The sequence below is a fragment of the Numida meleagris genome, chromosome 5 (genome assembly GCF_002078875.1).
Source record: "Numida meleagris isolate 19003 breed g44 Domestic line chromosome 5, NumMel1.0, whole genome shotgun sequence".
In the NCBI taxonomy this organism is placed as follows: domain Eukaryota; kingdom Metazoa; phylum Chordata; class Aves; order Galliformes; family Numididae; genus Numida; species Numida meleagris.
This window is the reverse complement of record NC_034413.1, coordinates 37,668,462-37,691,157: the sequence shown is the minus strand read 5'-3', so window position 1 is coordinate 37,691,157 and position 22,696 is coordinate 37,668,462. Positions and strand designations below refer to the sequence as shown.

General features: G+C 49.7%; 1 protein-coding gene across 3 annotated transcripts in view; it reads right to left on the bottom strand.

Moving 5' to 3' along the window:
- The window catches only part of ERBB4 (erb-b2 receptor tyrosine kinase 4), a 538,439-nt gene extending 527,345 nt beyond the window's left edge, over nt 1-11,094 (bottom strand). For 2 of the 3 annotated variants that reach the window (XM_021398689.1, XM_021398691.1), the window contains exon 1: nt 10,965-11,094. In XM_021398689.1, the coding sequence (XP_021254364.1) occupies nt 10,965-11,055 (91 nt within the window). In that variant the 5' untranslated portion in view covers nt 11,056-11,094. The remainder of the gene's footprint in view (nt 1-10,964) is intronic. The other variant, XM_021398690.1, reaches the window with a different exon arrangement.

Below are 22,696 nucleotides of genomic sequence, written 5' to 3'. Positions count from 1 at the left end.
ACAGTTTGGCACCTAAAATCTTTGCCTCCAGCTCAGGGAGGAAGAGGTGCTTTGTGCCATTGCTATCCCTCTGAAGCAAAGGCAGAAAAACCCAAGCTTGTGTGTCAGCAACAAAGTGATCACTTTTTATAGGCAGGAAATTGCTTTAATTAACAGCTGTTAGCTCCACAAGGGGGGACTTGGAGGAGGATGCACAAAGCAACAAACTGAGGACTTGGATGACATCTGCAATATACCAGGGCTTCACACGAGCCTTTAGGTGGCTTACAAAGAATGAAGAAAAAGAAAGAAAGTGTCTTACTGGGGAAGGTTCTACAGGCTGCAGAGGTAGAATCTCCTTCCCAAGGAACATACGGAGCCCTCGTTTCCTTGCTTTACCCCAACATGCATGCTATAGCCCAGCTGTTGTTCTCAAACCTGTTAAAACCTCAACTGCCCTCACTGGGCATGCTACAAAGCAAGCAACATCACAACATAATGGAACCCTCGCTGTCTTTGGAGGCTCCCCAAAGCATTACCGAACTCTCCTCCTACAGAGGCAGCCTGGGCCGTTGCAGCTCCTCTGACCCTACCATGTACCACCACCACCATTAGGGCAAATGTCTTTCCCAGACTACATCCCCTTAGCAGAGCCAATTATCATTAATTTCATTTTTTCATTATTGGAGCCACCCTAAGTGAGGGCAGGTCTCATCTTTTATGATGCTGCATTAATATCTCCATCCCAGAGGAGCCCCAACTTCATCACCGGCTCATTCAAGCCCAAAGCCTCTTCCATCTCCTTCCCAGCTCCTCGACGAAGGCAGGGAACCAGTCAGGCAGAGCAGAGCTGAGGGAAGATGAACGGCCTCATCACAATAAAGTACAATAAGAGATTGATCTGCAGGGGAAGATAAACTCCAGGAGACGATTCAGAATAGGATGCCCAATGATTTAAACATGTGGCTCAGAGGAAAAAGGAGAATGCCATAATTACAAAGGAAGTATCTTTTCATTGCCCGGGCTACTATTAGCTGGGATGGAGATTAAGATGACAACCAAAGCCTTTGTAAACCAGCCGAGGCTGTTCCTCTGCACTGAGCAAGCAACTGCCTACATGTGCACTGCTGGGCTCTGTGGAGCCAAGAGCAAGAGTATGCCTCATGGGTCTTTCCCATCGCCTGGCTTTCCCCTTTTGGTCTCTTTTTACGGGTTTTCCTAGCAAGGATCTGCCCATGCCAGAGCTCCCTTCTCCTCCCCACAGCCTGGCCACCTTGCTGCTGTAATTGCTGCATAATTAAAAGAAAAACCACTCCAGGTAATTGGCAGGCTTTGCTAATTGAAAACCAGGTAAGTAACCATTTGGCCCAGGGAAAAGCTCTGCTCATATGCTGTGGTATGGACCGCCATCTGTCTGTCAATTAACCACCATGAAATATCAACATCCCAATGATAGACACCAATTACTGGTGAGGAGCTGGCCTTTGTGCAGGGCTGTACAGCCCCGTACACAATGGGGGCAAGCTGGCACACAGGGTCACTTCTTAATTCACCATTCAGAGCAATGAGCAAAGAGCAAGCAAAAGCTGCAGATACAATCATGTATTTTGCTATGATATTTGCATCCTTCCAGGCACTGCACGGCCTCTGCCATACAGTCTATGCAGGCAGCAGCAGGCCCCACTCTCTCCAGCGTTGTCAGGAACCCCCAAGGGGAAGCTCAGTGCTAACTGCTGAAGTTACCATCTCTTTGACGCTCCTTCTCTTTGCACCAATTGTTTTGCTGAGGGGGGAACTCCGGTCCTGCTGTCCTCCAGGGACAGCAGAAAATTGCATAATGCAAAAAATAAAAAACACCCAATACATCTAACATGGGACTTGGAATTAGAATCCAAAAACCTTTGCATCCAACGCTTTAATTAGCAGGGTCTCATCGCCGTCTCAAACTCTTGCTCCCCCCTTTGCAAGAGGTCTATTTTTACTTTTGCTTAAGCATCGGAACAAGTAACGGGCAGAAGTTTGAGGCGAGGACGAGCGCAGCTCCCGAGGCAAGAGCTCGTTTGTGACTCACGCGGTAATTAGCAGCGGAGCTGGCCCATCACGAGTCACAACACATTTTGCTGATGGAAACAGAGCACGGCTCACGGAGGCACGCAGGTCCAGCACAGCACACCGGTGGCACCTCTAGAAGCACCACGGATCATCGCAGACCACGTCTATAGCGGGACACGAGCACAACGGCAAATAAAGGAACTAATATTTGCGCGATGCCTTGATGCATCTCCCTCAGACATTTCCAGGTGTCAGCTGTAATAAATGAAGCGTTTACTGGGTGCAGACGACACTTTAAACAAATCAACGCAAGTCCCTAAAGGAAACAAGCAGCAGCATATTCTGCAGCATTTCATCATTCCGGAGCCGGCAGAACGAAGCTGACAAGTACACAAGATAAATACTTTGTTCTGTCACACTGTGTCATGTCGAGGAGAACATAAAGTGTTATATGACCTTTGGAGGCACAGCCCAAAGAAGCCTCCCCACCCGCTTCCACATCAGTGTTTTCAAAAGAAATAGGAAAAAAAAAAAAAACAAAGAAGAAAACCCAAGAAGACCGGTGTCTGCAGCACAGGGTACCTCGTGGCCACAGTCCTGGCACGGGTTTTGCTGCTGAAGCCCAAAAAGGACTCAGCCCCACTCACTGTGGCCATGCAAAGCAAAGCAGCCTCACCCTGAGCGCAGCGGGACTGGGGCAAGGAGATGCTGCAGAGCTTTGCATGGGAGCACAAACATTAACCAACACCTCCCAGCCCTAGGGCATGCCACAAAGGGGGTTTTATACAGTGAAGGCGCTTCTTTTCTCGTTTTTCTTTTTAAAGCACTAAGTATCAAATAAACAGTTTTACATAAATGAAATCACTTTCAATTTCCAAATAAGTCTAACAGCAAACCATGGATACTGTATTAACCTTAAGCATGGCAACGTTTGACACTTTTCCCCTCCACTTTCTCCCATGAACGATGGCAAGAAAGAGACCATCCTAATTAATTACTGTCACTTTCCTGTAATAACCCCGCAGTTAGAGAACCTCTGCTATAAATTACATATATTCACATCGGCGTGGTGGCTTTCACGCTTGTGTATCTACTCATTGCAAAACAGACACATCGGTAATTAAGCTGTTTGCCCCGATCAAAGTCTGGAATTATCAGTGTAAAAAGACCAGTAGTGGAGAGCTGTCCCATCTCAGGCTTTCTCCTGAACACGCAGTCGGAAGAAACAATATTAAAGACAGACACGGCAGAAGTGCATCTGTAATTATTAACAACACGCTGCTTAACATTGGATTTTAAGTGTCACATTATTATGAATTAATTTAACATCCATTAGAGTGGCTCTGATCGTAATGAATTCGTTTGCCAGTGGCTCTGCCTTCAGATAAGGCTCCCGCAGTTGCATCTCAGCCCGGTTGTTGAGCGATAATTAACACGTGCTCAAACAATGAAATGCTGGGAAGAGCGCCTCATAACAAAACATGGTTTGACCTGCCAAAAATATTGTCTAGAAAAACAAAAAAAAAGTCTGGGCAGACAAAAAGAATCTCTTCCATTCATTTTTAGCTTACGAAGTAGAGTTGGGATGACTGCAGATGCAGTGCACCTGCTCTGCGCCGCAATCTCCACACTCCTTGGCCAAGCTCTACCAATCCGGGGCTGGGAAGCAGCATGATGACCTCCTCATCACCCAGCCCACACCACACAGAGGGACAAGACAGTGCTGCCCCGTGCTCACCCCTCACCCCCGTGCATCAATGCAACGCCCAAAGGACCACACAAACTAAAACAGCATGATGCTCTGCGCTGAAAGAGAAATACCGTGCAGACAGAAACGAGATGCAACTCAAGTGATAACGGCTTATTTTTTAAGTGCACATTAACTAACGCTGAAGTGTCATAAAGTACTTTCAGGAGTGCACGTGGCATCCCCAGGAATGCTAAATGGCTTCATTATTTTCACTGCTTACAGAGTGACTAACAGTGGAGTTTGTTATAAAGAAACCGCTGCAGGAAGGCACCGCGTGGGGAGGAGGCACCTGCTGACATGCAGCCCGTGCAGAAGGACCCTTTGGTGGGGGTTTTTCCCTCTGTGCCACTTGGAAACTTCAAAACAAAAAGTAAATGCAATATTCCAATGAGAAAGCAGGAAGGTAAGCCATCCACAGATAGAACAAAGTTTTGCAGTATTGTCATCGCTCCGCGTTCCACCAGCTCTCCTAAAGGACTTTTGTTTTTTTCCCCTTTCATTCAGTATCTACTTTAATTTGCTTCCAAATTGCCTTAATTTCACCATAAACAGTGCCAACTCAGGGAAATGGAAAGAAAACCAGACAACACAGACTGCAGCGAATTAGTCTGACCACACTGTGCCTCCTTAATGCAAAAACTTCTTTTTTTTCCCATTTTAATACCAATGCCTTCAAAACGCTGCATTGTGCCAAGGAGGAGCAGGGTGGTGGGCACAGCACCGTGCTGTGCAGCTCACGGTCACAGCAGCAGCACACGGCCGCACGAGCTGAGCATGACAGCACACCAAGGTTGGAGCTCCGCTTTATTTCCCTCCGTTCTCTTTTTTGCCAGGCATGGGAGAGAGCTCCCTTATTTCTGCATGGATGCAAGGTGAATGAGGCTGTTGCTTCTCATTGCAGTGCTATTTATTTCAGCTTGCTGACATAATACAGCTTTTGTTTTCCCCCCCCTCATCTCCCACCAACGCCAAAAAAAAACCCACAAAAAAAAAAAGGTAGAGGAGAGTTCTTCGGCACTGTCTCACTTGCTGGCTCCTTGGAAGGGAATACATAAGTGTACGAGCAGGTTTTAGCTATTTACACAGTACTCTTGACAGCCCCGATGCAACAGCTGGCTTTCAGAGGCCTCCTGCTGAAGAAGGCAAGTTGTTACTCTGTCATTAGGGGCTTAGGAGTAGTAATAAAAGAAAGGAGTGAGCACCAGGGAACAACGCTGCAATATTAGCAGGAGGTGTCGACAAAAAGGGAAATTCCTCCTGAAATCAGAGGGGAACACTGTGAGCTCACTCCTGCATGGGTATGGGACACAGAGAGAAGGAGGGTGACAAGACATCAGGCTCCACATCCCACGGCCACAGAAAGTCACCAGAGCCTGTCTGCATTCACATCTCTAGCAAGTAGAACTTGGGGGTGGTACAGGACTGCAGCTCTGATTTTCAGTGAGGCAACTGGCACAGGAAGCACGTGCAAACACACTGCATTTGGGAAGCACCATGGGATGCTTGGAGGAAATCACGTCCTGAAGTGTTCTTGTCCCAGATCTTACAGCAGCAGCAGGGAAAGGCTGCTTTGTGGGCTGGGCTCTCTTCACCAGTCCAGCCTCCAAGGCTCCCCAGCACACTTCTGCTTGCACTTGCTCTGCTTCCTACCACTGCCTTTGGCCACCAAAGGAGAAGGAGCAACACAAGGAATCATGTCCAGAAAGTTGCCTTTTCTGCAATGAATATTCAAAGCCCCATTTACAACATTGCTTAATTTTGCATACAAATGGACAGTTATGCATCTAACTGACCATTTGTGCGAGCAATTACACGCACGATTACCTGATTGTGTAATTGGGTGGGCCTAATTCTGAAATTGGATCGTACATTTTCTGTTGAACGCAAATGCTATTTAATAAATAGATACTGACTACTTTTGTAGCAAAATCATCCATACCTACCGACTCAAAACCAAATATTGACAAAATATGCTCAAGTGCGTATTTGCCCAAAGAGCACCGGCATAAAGCAGCACATTCCACCAAGAACTGAGCCACAAGCATCTTCAGAAGCTTCCAGATCTCTAACTGTGACCACCAGCACAATATACATACAATGGAGGCTCACACGCCTGTACACACAGGCCAGGTATCATCATTCAAAGACTGGGAATTTCTTATTGTGAGTCACTTTCCAGTGGAAGAATTGTCTTTGGGTATTTTTGCTGCTTATCTGAGGAAAGAAATGCAAGGAAAACCACATGAAAGGAAACATCCCATTAGCAAGGGCATCAGCAACTCACAAGTGTTGTCTCACCAAACGGACCCCGATGATCAGGCAAAAATCAGGCTTTGAATGATCAGCTGTTGTATTTTTATTGCATACATTCACCCCAGGCCTTCACATCACTGACCTCCAAGGAAAGGAGGTCATGCAAACTTCGTTATCCCCAAGCATCTTCAGCCAACACAGGGAATACTTTTCTTTTATGGAATAATCCCAAAGACCCTCAATTTTCTTGTGACTGTCACCCACAGGTCTCTATTTTATGCGTCAGCCTAACGCTCTTTAAGATCAGTTGTCAGAGCCCCACGTCTTGGCCAAACATCAATTTTCTGTGTGGATGATGCATTAACTTTAAGGCGCTCACTGCTACTGCAGGCAAAGCAATATAGCAATTACAAGGTTATTTCTGACTTACAAATCCATAAGTAATCATAACGCTGGAAACCCAAACTTGGTGGGAAAGAAAGGAAGCAGAGCATTAAAAACAAAGACCTGGTGGCAATTGGCAGCTCCCTCGGGGTGCTGTCAGGGAAAGGAAAAGCAGTGCCTGGTGCCACAGCCCTCCAGCCACACGCGTGCTGGTGGCAGCCTGGAAGCCAAGCAGCTCTAATGCTCCTCAGCCACTACTTAACCACTTGTAACACTTTTTTCCCTTTGCTCCTGCTTGCCCTCAGCACGAAGGAGGCTACTCAAGTTAACAGCAAAAGTTTGGCAAGATCATTTTCCAGCATCAAAGGATACCCACCCAGTAACCGCTCTGCTGTAGCACGAGGCACAACCCATATATTTTAATGCCTTAACCACATGTCACAGCAGCAGGCAGACCAGTTATTAGACCCTTCATAAACTCACGTTTCCACCTCCAAAGCCACCAGCAACCTTTGCCAGACACTGGAAAGCCATGAGACACTCAGCCCCAGCACTAAATCTTGCAGAGGAGCTAGGAGTGGATTTCAAACTCATAATTCTTGGATTCTCGTTTCTTGAACGAACGGGCTCTGACCTCTCTCTGTGCACAGAGCAGAGATGCTTTTCCCTCTTTATGCAAAGGCTGAGATTCACACAACCCTGAGATCTCAGGAGAAAATTAACACCAAGCAATTTGCTGCCAACATTGCTGAGTGAACCCATTTGTAAATCTTCCAAAACAAGAAAGAAAAAAAAAAACACAAAAAAAAGCACATTCTTCTACTGTCCCCAATCTTTTGTTACAACAGGAATGTAGATGCTCACAGAGGGCTATTTAGGGAGCTGTGTTACCAGAGGCTCAGGCTGCACACTAAGAGCCCTGGGCACCCAGAAGTACATGGTGCAGACCTGGTTTGGGTTCCTTGCTGAGATGTTGGACCAAGGGGGAGAAAACGTAAAGCATCGCTGCCACTGTTTCACTTTCTGGAACACAGGCAACTTTCAAACAAAGCAGCCATATACATTACTTTGGCCTCCTTTCTACACAATTCCGTGGCTTTTTCCATATGTCCTCTGAGCATTATTAATAGCCACCAAAGAACACTATCTGCCTACCAATCACTTCAGCTTCCCACTCAATGGCAAGTACATTTTTAGAGCATCAAATATACCAAGAGGGACAATGGTTGCTAAATTTGAAGTCAACAACAACTGGAAAACGCCAGCTACTTTGCTGATATTTTCACGCTACAGAAATATCTCTCAAAATAAATGAGCCCTTCTTTTTTTTTACCCTTTCAAAGAGATAATAAAATAATGCTGAATTCTAAATACTATCACATATCCTCAGCAAACAGCAATTTAAATTTAGATATATACATTCTTGCTGCCAAAGATAATGAGCAAAAATATCCACAGTGCAGCTTTGCAGAGAGGAGCAGAGGTGGCGGGGTGGGAGCTGGGATGGCACGGCCAATAAAGTCACCAGTTCACGGTGGATACTGGGAAGGGGTCAGCACAAAGAAACCCAGAACGAACACCTGCGCCCGGCTGCTGTGCCAGCTTTGTAATGCTACTAAAATAGTCACGACAATCGTGCTACATAAACTTTTACATTTAAAATGCTTGCTATTTCAACATAATTTAAATTAATGGAAATTGAACGTTAGGAGGCATATTGCACTAAGTATGATGGTTTTCCTTCCTGCCCATCGCAAAGATCCCAGCTCTGCCTGGGGACCACCTGCACTCATAGAGCCCGGGGCTCTGCCGACTTCTTCGTAACCCAGCATTGTCCACAAGGAGTTATTTGGGCTTTTTTTTTTTCTTTAACTTCTCTTCAGTGTTTCTGGGAGGCAAATTCCCAACACTCAGCTGGAGGAACAGGCAGGCAGGCATCCATCCTGTGACGAGAGCACAGGATGCATTGCTGGTTTATTAGGAAAGGTTTAAGAAAGATCAAGCTGTAAGCACCCATTTGGGTACTGTATGCCCAGCTGTACAGGCACTGGGAGGCAGAGGAAGCAAGCACAAAATCAGTGTATTTTAGAAATCTCTGACACTGACCTTACAGAAGGAGCGTGTGATGACTGAACATCTTTTACAGCTCAGAAAATAACTGCATCCAGTAAAACTCCAGGGCTTACTTTCAAGCTTATATACTTTATTTGCCCATCTACTTTGATGGCAGGAGACGGATTTGATAGGCTTCAGAGGCGGAAACAAAGAGCAGGTATTGCCGGAAAGCAAGAATAAACCTCGGCATTCTTACAGCCTGAATTTCTACTCCTTCTCACCTTTATAATGGTGCTATTCTTACACTGAAAATCGTACGTGCTCCTGCGGCTTGAGTTACAGATTTGGCTGCCCCTACGCGTGCCAGTGCCCAGTACCACCGATGCGCCCACGAACGCGCAGCTGCCCCAGCTCCGCGCCCTGTTCTTGCAGCGGGACAAGTTTTCCTGGCAGGCCGATTAGAACCCAAGTTTATATATAGCAGCAGCTGCTGCAAGGCTTCAGGAGCTCGGCATGTGCCCGGTGCCCGGCGACACTGCCCACCTCCGGGAAGCTGCGGCCGCGCGCCCCTCCAACGCGCCGTTACCGCGCGACGCGGCGCATCCCTCCGGCAGCTCGGCGGGCTCCAGCCCCGCTCCCGCCGCGGGGAGCTCCGGGGGGCTGCTGCCACCTAGAGCTGCCGGCACGGCACGGCCACGGCGCCCCGAAGAAGGGCCACCACCTGCTCCCTGCCCCACCACGCCGACGTGCCGGGAGGTTTTCCCGCTGAACACGCGCGCGCTGCCGATGGGTGCGCTTGCTACGTGCGACTGGACTCACCGTGGTTTGCTTCAATCTGCTTACTCTTTTTTGAGTTAATTCTAATCTCCCCCAAAAACCAGAAGGGAGCGTTGGTCCCGAGCGGGGACAGGGCAAGGGCTTCTCCCTGGGCCGGCCGCTTACCCGCGGGCACGTATTTCACATCCTCGTTACTGTTTTCACGTTAACTACCAGCGCAGCTCTCAGCGCCAGCATCCGTACACGCATACACCCGTGACCATCTATTTATAAAAAGAAAACGAGCCACGGATCAGTCACCGGGCACTCCGGGGGCTGGGACCAAGACGCCCGTCGGTGCCGGGGCCGCTCTCCCGGGACAGCCGGGGACAGCGGGAGCGCAGCGCCGGGCACGTCCCCTCGCACGGACAGAGAAGCGCGGCGGCAGCGAGGGCCGGGGCTCCGGCTCCGTGCTTCTCGTGCCTTCGCGGAGGCTCCCGGAGCTCAGCCTAATTTTAGGCAGCGGACAGACATCGCGGCGGACAGGCGGGAGAGGTGCCAGCGGGGGCTGCGAGGGGGAGCGCTGCCGTGCCCGGCACCGACTGAAGGCGAGCGGGGGCACAAAATCAACCCCACGCACCTCGTCCGGAGCGGGATCCTCGCTACGGGGAAAGGGGAGAAACAAAAACAGCATGCCGCCGACATAAGCGAAGAGCGGCCGCGTACTCGGAGCAGCGCTCGGTCAGTCCGGCGGCGGTGACCGAACACCCCGCCCGCGCCGCGTACGGGGACAGGAGCGGGTCGCCCAGCGATCTCCGAGCAGAACAAAGGCCCCCGGCGCCCAGGTAGCAGCCCCACGTGACGCGGCGGAGCCGTGCACCGCGAACATCGCTGCACGAAAACATCGCAGAGCCTCGATACGTCCGTGCTGCCGGCAACGGGCGCGGGATGAGAAGAGCAAAAGTTTGGGCGACGGCACCGCCGCCTCCACGGGCGCGCTGGGAGCGAGGGCGGCGGTCACAGCCCCGTCCCCAGGGTCCCGAGAGCCCAAACTGCCGGAACCCAAATTCGGGGCGGGGAACCCCAAAACGCTCGCACTCTGAACGCGCACCTGCAGTGCCCTCTGGGTGAGCGCCAACCAGCAAGAGGCCATCCCCCCGCGCTGCCATCGCCCGCGGCAGCCCCGCTGCACGCAGGGGTCACACCGAGCCCCAGATTTATGAGCGGGGCGGCCCCAGCTCAGCACTTCGTGTTTGGGGGGACGGATAGGCTGCGGGATGGGAAGCCCCGGGAATGGAGAACACCGGGAGAAGGGGGAGAACGCAGGGAACGGGGAGAGGGGGGGAAGGTGGGCGCAGGGGCACGCGGCACTCCTCTCGCCGGGGCTGCCCCACTCGGCGCTGCGCGGAAGGGGACCCGGGGCGAGCGCGGAGGGGAGCGGCTCTTCGCCCGCCGCTGCCGGGGATGGGAAGTGCTGACGGGCGGCGAAGTGCGGCGCGCAGCGCGGGACGAACTGGGCTGCTCCGCTGCTCCCGGCCCCGCCACCGTTACATAAAGCCCCGAGAGGCGCCCGGCCGCGGGCACGGCGCGCCGTTGCTCTCCCGAACGCCTCCAAATCCCCGCATCGCGGCACCCCGCAACTTCCTCGCGTCTCCCCCGCAGCTCCGAGCCGCGCTCCCTTCGCGCCGCCGGGGCTCCTGTTCCAACTTCCCGAACGGCCCGGCCGCGCACCCACCTGCCTGCGCCGCGACAGCCCTCGGGGCGCCGGCCGCCGCCGCCAGCACGCAGCAGCTCCACCACAGCAGCCCCCCGGCCGCCGCCGGCATCGCGCCGCCGCCTCCTCTTCCTCCTCCTCCTCAGCGCCGCCGCCTCAACGCCGGTTCCACCGCCGCCATCCCCCGCGCGGGCTCCGCGGGGCCGCCCCGAAGTTGCCTCCGCGCCGCCGCCGCCGCCCCCAGCGCCGCCCCCGCGCGGCCCGACGGGGCGGCCGCGGGGTGCGCCCACTGCACGCGGAGCGGAGCGCCGAGCGCCGGCAGCGGCGACACCGCCGGGGGACCGGCGGGAGGAGGAGCGGCGTGAGGCGGGTCCGCCCCCCCACCCCCCGGACCGTCCCGCACCTGCGGAGAGGGGGAGGGAAATAGCGCCGGAGAGGGGGCCGAGCGCCTCGCTTTGCAGAAACCGCGGGCAGGTTCGCGCGTGGGGCTGCGCGTGCGTCCGCCGTGCTTCTAAGAAGCAGCTGGTCGCGGGGCGGGCGCGCGTCGCCGCGTGCTGAGAGCAAACTTTCCCTGCGCGGATGCCCCTGACTGCTGGGAGGGCACCTCCTAAACGCGGCGGAAGGCTGCGGTGATGGGCGGGGGCAGCCCAGAGTCACTGACATCGCTTCACGCAGTGTGAGGCCGCCCGGCGCTGCCCCGAAGTCGGAGCGGAAAGCAGCGGAGCGCCGTGGGGCCGCAGCGCGTTCAGAGCGGGAGGGCCCCTGCAGCGCGTCTCGCTGGGAGCAGGGTGTGCAGGGATCCGCCCGGCCCCGCTGCCCTCCCGGCCCCGCAGCGCTCGCGGTGCGGTGTAACATTGAGCAACAGTGGCATCCGGTGGGCAGCGCGCTGCTTCCGCGCCGGTTCTGGGGGTGCGTGCTGAGCACCGTTCCTGCGCTTTTAGGGGGCTTCGCCATCCCCACACTCGCACGCTCCAGTCTGGAACATCTCTCCCCCCGTCCCCAAATACATCCCCTTTATGGCACAGCTGTAGCTTTTGCTAATTGTTCGTGGAATTCTGTTTTTTCCTGAAGTCGTATTTTCCCGGAGAGGATGAATTAGGAAGGGGCCATAAATGACTTCCAAGACCAATTAGTAAAAACGAAGCAATAACTGGACAATACATTTAAATACATATGCCTAAGGTCCAACTATTTCACTGAGGGCAGCCAGGTTCTCTCTCCCCCAGAGGAGCAGCGGGATGGGAGGCAAAGAACGGGATGGGGAATACGCAAGCGATGGAGAAACTTCAGCACATAGACTGAGGAGCAGCAGGAGGGCAGAGCTCACTGCTGCCCACGCTGCTCTCAGATCTGGGGGGCGGGTGGGCACCTTGCTCCTTGCACACCCACGGAGCACTCCTGAGCCGTAACCCAATTAGCACCCAGCTAATTGCCTTTGTGTTAGGCAGCGGTTGGGGCTGCTGTGGGACAAAGCGTGGCTTCCGCTTGCTCCTGCCCCAGCGCTCCTGTTCGTTGCTGGTGAGCACTCACACAAGACGCTACCTTTGGGGAGGTAGAGCATTGCCTTGCACAAACACCCTGCTTTCCAAACCCTGGCTCTACAGGCACACAGCTCTGTAGGACCAAAGCAGCAGAAGGAAAATGCTGCACTTGCTGCACTGGGCTCTGTGAGTACAAAGCACCTCCTGAGGTGTTTTCAGAGAACACTTGAATCACACATAAGAGCTGTTAGGTCAGGGCATCGCTCATCACTTCATGCAATGTCAAGCGGGCAGAGATGGCCATGCTGGCAGCCCCCAGAGGAGGAGGAGGGCCCCTGCTCAGCGCTGAGCTGCGGGAGGACCTGTAAAGCACAGTAGCAAATTGTTTGGCTGAGAGCATGGGAGAGAACTCGTGCCTTTCACGGCTGCACGCTATGTCATCCAGCAATGCAGGCATGGGCCAGCTGTGAGGACAGAAGCACTCCGTGTCAGCGTCCTGCAGCAGAAGGGTTGCTCGTCAGACAGCACGTGTTGGAGCATCATGCATGGCGAGCAGCTGAAACACCCTGCACAGCTCTATGGAATCACAGAATGGTTTGAGTTGGAAGGGACCCTCAAAGGTCATCTAGTCCAATTCCTCTGCAATGAACAGGGACACCTACAGCTCCATCAGGTGCTCAGAGACCTGTCCAGCCTGACCTTGAGTGTCTCCAAGGATGGAGTATCCACCACCTCTCTTGGGAATCTGTTCCACTGCCTCACCATCCTTATTGTAAAAAACTTCTTCCTCATATCTAATCTAAATCTCCCCTCCTTGAGTTTGAAAGCATTTCCCCTCGTCCTGTCACAGCAGAACCTGCTAAAGAGTCTGTCCCCTTCTCTCTTACAGCCCCTCTTGACATATTCTCAGGTCTCCCCAGAGCCTTCACTTCTCCATTCCACAGCTCTCTTAGCCTGTCCTCATAGGAGAGGTGTTCCGCCTCTTGGAACATTTTTGTGGTCCTCCTCCGAATGCACTCCAGCAGGTCCACACCTCTCCTGTAGTGAGGACTCTGCACTCAGCTGCTGACCCCAGAGCCAACATCAGGGTCCTACAATGGGAGCAGTATGGAGATGAGCTGCTCTTGCAGGACGCGGGGGTGATATCATCGCCCAGGGATGAGCAGCATGGGCTGTGAAGCATGAGCTCAGCCATCCGCAGCAGCCAGCCCATCTGGCACCAACAGCAGGGCCATTGTGGGGTGGCACAACACAGAGGTGTCTGTCTGTTTTTGCAGTTCTTGTTTGGGAGGGGAAGAAAAATTCCCCTAGAGCATGAGATGTGTGTTGGGAACCTGAATGAGTCCAGCCAGTTAGACTGTGGAAAAAATTATGCTATACGCATGAAATTTCAAAAATAATAGGTAAAAAATACAATGCAAGGACTCAATAACCATATTTTCTGGAACTAAGGGCTCAGCTCAAGAAAGCCTTTTAGGCTACACTTGATTTTTGGTGCTGTTTGTGTCTCACTCATAACAAAAAGATTCAAGTGCACTCACTTTAAGGAGATCTGGAGTGGGTCTATGAGGTCCTCTCCAACTTAGGCACCATAGTATTCCTTCAGGGCTTCTACATCTACTGACCCCTTGGGCACCCTGCCTTTCCAAGGGCTTCACCCACATCCCACAGCTCCTCTCCAGGGGCTCCCTGCTCCTCGCCTCCATATAAGATGCAGCAATATTTTTCCTTGTCCATGTACCAAAAGGCAGATGTGTTGGTGTTTCCTCATACCAGAGTCAAATACAGTATCCACACACAACATCTGCTTAGCCAGACCTCTCACCTATCCTTCTCTCCCTCCTCAGTCTTTCCTTGTTCATTATCTTGATGGTGGGTCTCTGTGCTCCTCTCATGCCTGCAGGCTCCTTGCTGCTCAACGATTTCCTGCCATATTTCATGTTTTTCCCAAGCCTCTTCCCAACTGGCATTGAATAGATTGCAGCAAAGACAATACAGAGGTCACCTACTTGACACAGAAGAGTTCCTTCTTCCTCACAAGTCAGACTGTACTTCAGTCCAGTCTCAATATATCACTTTTCAAGAGATGTATTGCAAACAAATCAACATACTAATAGCATTGTATTTGATCATGGGCACCTTAACTTTGCGAGACAACTGAAGTCAACACAAACTGTGGTTCAGTGTTTTGCAGTCCTGCTGCTGTCCATAACAGAGCTGAGATTTCTCCCCAGGGTCAAAGCACCATTGTTTTCAGTGCGTTCAGGGTTCCATCTGGATAACTTTAAGGGGAGAGGACTAAAGGATATTCACCCATTCCCCAAATCTTATTTGAAGTTCCCAGACACCATTATTTGTGAAGCAGTCTCCAATGCCTTTTTTTTTGTACAAAGTTTTCCTATGAAAAATTCATTTATACAGCACAGAACATGTCTATAAATAATAGACACTCCAGCTCACCTGCCTCATTTCTACAGACAAGGCGAGCTCTACTTACAGCACCGTGGAGAAAATTAACAGCACACCGTTATTGGTGCAAGTTGCCAGTCTGGCACAACACGCTGGGTAGCACCACTTGCCCACCAGCTCATTCTTTCTATAGCAGTGTCACAGAGAAGAGTTTCCCATTGTGCTAGAGGACAAAGGGTGCTCCTCTGGACCCCAGTAGGTTTATTGGCTCAGCGTACTTCCAGATGAATCCTCAATGTCAAAAATCAGCTGCCAAAATTACCATTGTTTCAAGTGTGGTCATCAAGATGTCCAGGATGAGACGCTGGGTTGCTTCATGGCGACCAAGGAATTTGCTTAGAGCAAGGCTGAGTTTATATGAAGGAATAAAATGCTGACTTGACCACTTCCGTCCTTTTGGGCTGTCGCTAAGCTGTTCTACTAACTCCTCATTTTTCCTAACGTTGAAAAAGTCATGAAATCCAGCATTGACAATGACAGCACTCGTCCTCATAAAGGTGGCAAACCCAGAGGCAGCAAGACCAGGCTGATTTATGCTAAGGCAACCTCCAGCGAGGTCCAGAGGCAGCCTCGAGGTGCTTAGCAGGCGGCTCACACGCGGCTGCTTTCCCATGCAGAGTTCCTCCAGCCCGTGTTCTCGGCCCCACCGGGAAGCACAGCACAAAGCCGGGCAGCATTTGGGCACAGCGCTGCCAAGTCCATGGCAAAGCTTCCGCTGGCAGCCCAGGAGCAGGCAGGAGGCCAGTGGGGCTTCTTGTCTGCAAGCAGCCAGGCAAAACTGCTCCCGAATTTTCCCTTTTTTTTTTTCCCTGGAATCCAGCCACTTGAGAGGTGAATGCTCTCTTCTTGCACTGCTTTTTCCTGTCTTCATTTTTTGAAGAGAGTACACTAGAAAAAAAAGAAAAGAAAAACTTTTAGCAAACACCACGTACAGTCTTATTTTCACTATCATTATTTTACTTCCGCTGCTGCTTGTCTGCTTATTTAGCAAGAAAAAAAAAAACATGACAGAGGTCCCACCAACCTGACAACACCCAGCAGGAGAACACACCTTGCACAAAACTGCTATCAGAATTCATTCTACTGCATTACAGGACTTACTTTGTGTGCAGAGATCCTGGCACACTCCATAGAGAGAATCATGGAATCATGAAGGTTGGAAAAGACCTCTGAAATCATCTAGTCCAACCCCAACCCATCCCTACTGTGCCCACTAACCATGTCCCTCAATGCCACATCTCCACTTTTCTTGAATGCCTCCACAGTGACTCCACCACTTCCCTGGGTAGCCTGTCCATGGCTCTTGTCACTGACTTGAGGAGAGGGAGGTGTAGGACAACAGGTAATGCTGGCATTTGTCCTGCCTTGCCGGGGTGTCTGGCCGTTCTCACTGCAGGAACTGAACCCAACAGACAGCATGGCTCTTTGGTTTTGCCATGTGGTCTGGGATGCTAAATTGTCACGGAGGAACTCATTGATATTTTGAATTTATAAAAGACAGTTTGAAGAAAATTCAGTGGAATTTTATTTATCTTTTCTTTCCTCCATTCTCTCCCATCTTTAGCTTAGAAATTGAACTAAACTTTAATAATAGTAACTTGTTTAGTCTCTACTGATCACAAATGAGCCAGATTCAGAAAATTTTACTTTTTCCTCCTTCAAGTAAAACTAGCAATGCCATTGCTGGAAAATAATCCAGGGAGAAAACCAAACAAAAACTAAAACATCACCCTGATTTGGAATAAAACCAAAACCCTTTGTGTCTCTGCTCACCAAACCCATCCAGCCCAAATGACGTGCTCAGTGCCACTTTTTGCTGGGCAATAGGAAGAGGTATTAAACTGCACAATGAATTACCCAAGGCAGCTTTGTTGCAGGGTGCAGACAGCAAAGCAAGACCACAGCCTTCCCATACCACTCTCATTTCCTACGTAGTCAACTTGAATCATGCAAGAAGTGACCCAAAGCCCAGATCTTGCTGAACTATCCATCACAAAACTCATTCACTTTTTTGCTTTTTTTTTTTTTTTTGAGATTTCCTCATTTATCCCCCAGCACCTACCCAGGTACTTTGGTCTTGATGGCTCCAATTTGCCAAAAAATCAGTGTGTGCCTAAGGCTTTGAGCTGTTTTCCTCTCTGGTGGTGAAAGCCTGCCACAAGCCCGTCCATCTCTGTGAGTGAGGAGTTCCGGCATGCTTCCCTCCTAAAGTTTAAATTAAGTCTTAATGAAGACTCAGAATTTAAGATTAAACGTTCAGCCTCTGGCTAATTATGTTTGTAAGGTTCAATTTGCTTGGCAAGTGTCTGAGTTGAAAAAAAAAAACAGCCCCGAATTGTATGTACATGATAGAGAATATGGGCAGTCCTCCCTTAAAATGGCCGAAGGAACCTGTGCAGAGCTCCAGCATGCTTTTGGGCAGTCACCCTTCATTTTAAAGAACTTGGTTTAACCAGTGTTTACTCCTCACTCAGGTCTTTCACTACAATTCCAGCCGTTGGCTTGATCAAATTTTCATTTTTATTTCTACTCCCTGTAGCAATGTCTTGTGAACAGCCTGGTTATTTATGGCTATGAACAAGATGGAAAATCCAGTGAATATCTCACAGTATTAAGGAAAAATAGCAGTGGTTACTGCCTCATACAATGCACATGATAAATCTGAATAATCTGAATTTATATCACAGCAGTCTTTAAAATGAAGAACTACAATTTCTTTTTTTTTTTAATAATGCACAAAAATTCTAATAAACAATTTAGTCTGAACCACAGGGAGAAGTGAGAGGCTGTTCAGATGTAGTGACTTGCTGGATTATTGAGAACGACTGTGGCTGCAACTACTTTGACTTACCAATGTATCTTTTCCCTCCTTTTTTTCATAATGGTACCACTGTAGAAGTTTTATAAAAAATGAAATTTCCTTATTTTCCAACAGACAGGAATATTTATGTGGTTCGGAGAAGCACAACTAAAATGATGGGAGCTTCAGCACCGCTCGAGTCTACCACGTGCAGATTTTACCTTCACGAGCTACAGAGATCTATCTGCCTGTCTGAATTCTTGCGACGTACATGCTAGTTTTCCCCCTTCTGTAGATCTGCCGATCAATTTCTCTCCTTCGTTATTAATAAACTTCCTTCAGAAATGAAACATGAGGCTCAAAGCAACGCTGGGAACCTCTGCTGCCACTGTGTATAAAACAGATGTAAATGTAAAGGCTGTCTGCTGCGTGACATTAAGTAGATTACACCTCCCACTACGCAGAAAAGCACTGGCATCAACATTATACCCACTTCTTAAGAGTCAGATAGAATTTTTATTCTGCTTTTAAATATTTCATAACTTTTTTTTTTTTTAAGTATCTGTAGTCAAACACAAGGCAAAAAGCTGCCAAGAAGCAGTTCCCTCCAGCTGGTGGCACCTCAGTGTTTGCGCTCTCAGCGTCTCTCTGTAGGTATGCAAAAGCATAACTACGTCAACCCATCTTCAGTACCACTACTGACAACATACGATGTTTAAATAAATGAATGATTAGCTGTGGGATGCAAAGGGAGACTGTGTGTTTTGTTGTTGCTCGACAAGCTGACAAGCAGGTGAAAAATCTTGCCCTGTAAATACAGTTGTCTCTGTTGATAGAGAGACGCGTTATGGAAAGGCATTAGTCACTGTAAACCCTTCGATACCCAACAAAGATGGATTTCAATAAAAATCAAGAGACATTAAACTCAACCATCAGGCTCAGGCTTAAAGGTGAACGTTATAAATCCACTTCTGTTGATCTTTGTGCTTAGAGCCAACAGGCCACAGAGCAAGTGGTGTTTCCGACACCACCGCGTTTCTGCTGACTGCCCTGGACATGATGCCCAGGGCTGAACCCCACTCACAGCTGAGCATCACTGGAGACAAATATTCCCCTCATGGTGTTTTGGGATGGATTTCTTTCTTTCTTTTTTTTTTTCCTTTTGACAACAAGCAGACCACTTTATTCTGAAATATTTACTAGACTTATTAAGGATCCAAACAACCGAACCTTCCTTCCCCTCTGCATCCAAGGGCTGCACACAGCTCCATCTTCCCAGAGCACACTCCCTGCAGTGGTTTCCTCAGCTCAAAAGTAAGATGTGGTCCCAGGAATAATCCTTATCCTCTCCAAACTTTGACCAAAGGGAGCTCAAGGAGGAAAAAAGTTCTTTTGCTCTGGTCAGTCACTTTGCTTTGTTTGATAAGCATTGCAGAGATATGGCAGAGTGTGCTTTAGACAAGGAATAACACCTTTGGAGTCCTCTCTTCTAGTCATTTCTGGGGCAGTTTAGTCCTTCAGATTCACAGATATTGAAGAAATTCTGCTCAGCTTAGCTGCAGTGAAGTAAGAGGTTGGCTTGAACATGAAGGTCCTCCTTTAGCCTACAGGAGCACGGAGAGATGGTGACACCACCCACTTGGTAGGACCAGTTCTCCTGCCCTGCTCAGCAGACATCCTTTAACACCTGGAAGGAGCAGAGCTGGTCTCTCAAAACTTCACCTTTCCACTTGCTCTCAATATTCTCTTCGTACAGGGTGGGAATCTAAAATGAGCAGGTGGCTTTGCTACAATAGTACAAGAAAAACCATAATCTCCTCGTTGTTCGACCTCGTGAAAGAAGGGTGAAGTACCTGAGCTCCCAACTTGAGATACCATTTGTACTGAGCAGAAAATTCTCACAAAAGAAATGTAATTATCTGTGAGTGGTGTGGAGTGCTGTGGCTTCATCTGTCCTGCAATGTCAGGTAAAGGTGAAGACAGCCCACCTCCACACATGGTCAGGTGCTGCATTTTGCAGTTCTTGGTAGTTTTCAGTTCCAATTAAAGGAAAAAAAACGTGAGAGAGGATGATTTGGTATCCCACTGTTGGGAAAGAGGGAAATCAAAGTCTTCTTGCAGCACTATAGGGAAGGGCGGAGGGCAGCCGCAGCCCCGAGGTGTGGCTGCAGGTCAGCTCGGGCACTGCCCGTGTCTCGGCCGGGCACCTGCTGCTGGCACCCGGAGCACAGGGACGGGCAGCTGCTGAGCATCCTCCCCCGTGCGCTTTTCCTTACGCCTTCCATCCTATTCAGGTACCGCCCTAGTGCATGGCCACCGCTGCTCGCAGCAGCAAACTGCCTCCAGGTGCTCACGGAGAGCGTCGGGGATGCCGGATTTGGGGGACCAGTTTGAGGACTTTGCGAGTACTACCCACCCCCCGCACACCACCCTCCCCCCCCCCGCCTTCGCAGGCTGCTCCTCCTGCAATACAACACTGCCCTCTCACGGCTCCTCTGCTGCCGAAACCTCACATTTACAGGCAACGGCGACCTGAAAACCTAGGTTTTCAGGTTTAAATAACCCTCTTTACACTGAGGCAGCGCTCTGCAAGGATGCGGCCACCGCATCCCAGCATCCATCCGCTCCCTGGACCAAAGGCAGGAGAGATGGGGATAAACAAAAACTACAGGATGATTACCTTGGCCCATCGCCCCCAGCTCCAATGGGAATAATGCCCATCTACTGCCCCAGACAGCATCTGCTCCGTGCTGACCATGGGCTCTTCAGACCCCCGCCCTCTGCTTTGGCCATGCTGCAGAGGCTGGAAGCAGGCTGCTCTTCTGCCCTGTCTCGCTTCCTCCGCCTGGAGCACGTTACATTGCCCAAGCACATCAAGTGCGCCCATAAGGAACAGTGAGTTTTCATCCCTGTAGGTAACTGAGCCCTCAGGGCTCCCATCTTACAGCCCTCTTCATGTAGGCAGTTCTTCAACACAACACTCGCTGGATACCTCTGACACTTTCACCAACACAAGGTGCAAGATGCTATTCAAAATTAACTGTACAATCAATGCTGTCCTACAGCTTGTACTCCTGAACTGGAATTAGAGAAAGGGAGGTACAAGGAGAGCTGCTGATGGTGGACTTAAAGCTCTGAGCCTGGAAACTAGATGTGATCACTGCCCTCTCTGCAATGGCTCCAACTGAATTGTGCTTGGTAGAGCATCACCAACAGGCTGAGAGCCAGCACCCTTCAGAGCACTGCCGATCAATTTCAAAGCTGTATTTCTATTTAATGCAAAGGCAGTCTTCTTTCCTCCTCCCTTTGTGAAGGGCAGCGATGGAAGATCTCCTGGAGTTCAAAGCTGGGGTGTTGACACCATTTGCTATCCAGGTTGGCTGGGCATAGCCTCAGTCCCATCCTGGTCACCACACCCTCCCACTCCTGTTTTCTCCAATAAAACCTCTTTTGGAGGTGCAATTGTTGAGTGGCTGGGTTTAGTCCTTCCTTTGGAGGATGAAATTAAGGTACTTGGCTGTATTCAGCTTAGTGTTTCTTGTGCAGATTTATAAATATGAGGTAAAATATAACTCCAAGAGACTAATATTTGGCAAGGTATCAGCTAAAGTGGGAGGACATCTGAATGCACAAGAATGCTATGCTGGGAAGGCTGGGGAGCCCTGTAGTACCAAATCCCTTTCCAGCATCAAGAACAGAGATCTGAAGATCAGATCCAAAGGGAAAAAAAAAGAGGAATTTTGTCTCCTTCAGCTCCCTCAAACAAGCCCCCTTGCTCTGTTGCCCATTAAGGCATTGCCCCAAGCCATTCTTCAGATTCAGTGTGGGTGCCTGGCCCCACTGCTTACCTTCTGTGTTCAATTTGTTCCTCTCCTCCTGCAGAAACAGGGCTGGATGAGGTGGCTGGCAGGAAAACCAAGAATTAGGATGCGGGGCGAGGGTTAGGAAAGAAATTGCACATGCAATACCTGTATCCATTGTATGACTCTCATCCCCTCTACTTCGGAGGTGTTGAACTGAACCAAACAGCAAGCTCATTTTTGCTGTTTTCAGAGAAAAACGTAGGTGTCCAAAACTGGGAAATATTCTAGTGTAGGACTTAGTGTACGACTTGTCTGCTAGCAAGAGAAATCTCTGTACTGCTGGGAGATTTCCTTCAAGGAAAGAAAGGTTTAGAGATAATTTATAAGTACAAAAATGGATTACAGCATCCAATTCTTGTGTTTAATATCAGCTTATGTTCATTGTTTACTCTGTAAAGTTCTTGGTGTTCTCAATGTCTTATTTTACCTATCACTCCATTTGAAACTTATAAAAAGTTTGGGGACTTATCTAAAACAAGAGACACCAGACCACGCTATCAAACTGAAACCAATGGGGTGCCATGCTTCAAGGTTTCCTCTGCGACTTCTCTTCCGGCAGACAAATTTCAGCCTCAGCTAACCCAGAAAAAAGGTCAGCCAAGCCATCAAACATTTTAAAGCACAATTAAGACCCTAAATGAGAGAAGTTAAAGTTTAATGCTGGAACTGCACCGCCAGTTGATGCTCACCAATTACAAGGGTCACTTGAAATGTGATCGGCAAAACCGCTGCGTGTCAGAAAGCTGCCTCTGCTGATGGGAGAGAGGAAATTTTCTGGCAAGGCAAACAACCTTGCTCTAATAATATGACTGCTGCTATAAAAAGAAAAAAAAAAGCAATTCAAATTCAGTTCGGAAGAGCTTGAAGTTGATGCATTTTGATGCCCTTAGAATAATTCAGCTCCCACATGGGTGTGGTTATCCAAATGAAGTCAGAAATTAAGTCTTCATCCCAGGAATACAGCACTAAAGGACAAACCAAAGATTGGGAGGGGAGGGGAGAAGAGCCGACAAAATAGTCTAATTCAAAAATAACGTGCAATTTCTTTTTAATAATCTGTAATTTAATACCGATCATCATTTCCCAGCCTTATGAGTTCTTCAGCAGAACAACCTATTCTTAATATTAAAAGAAAAAAAA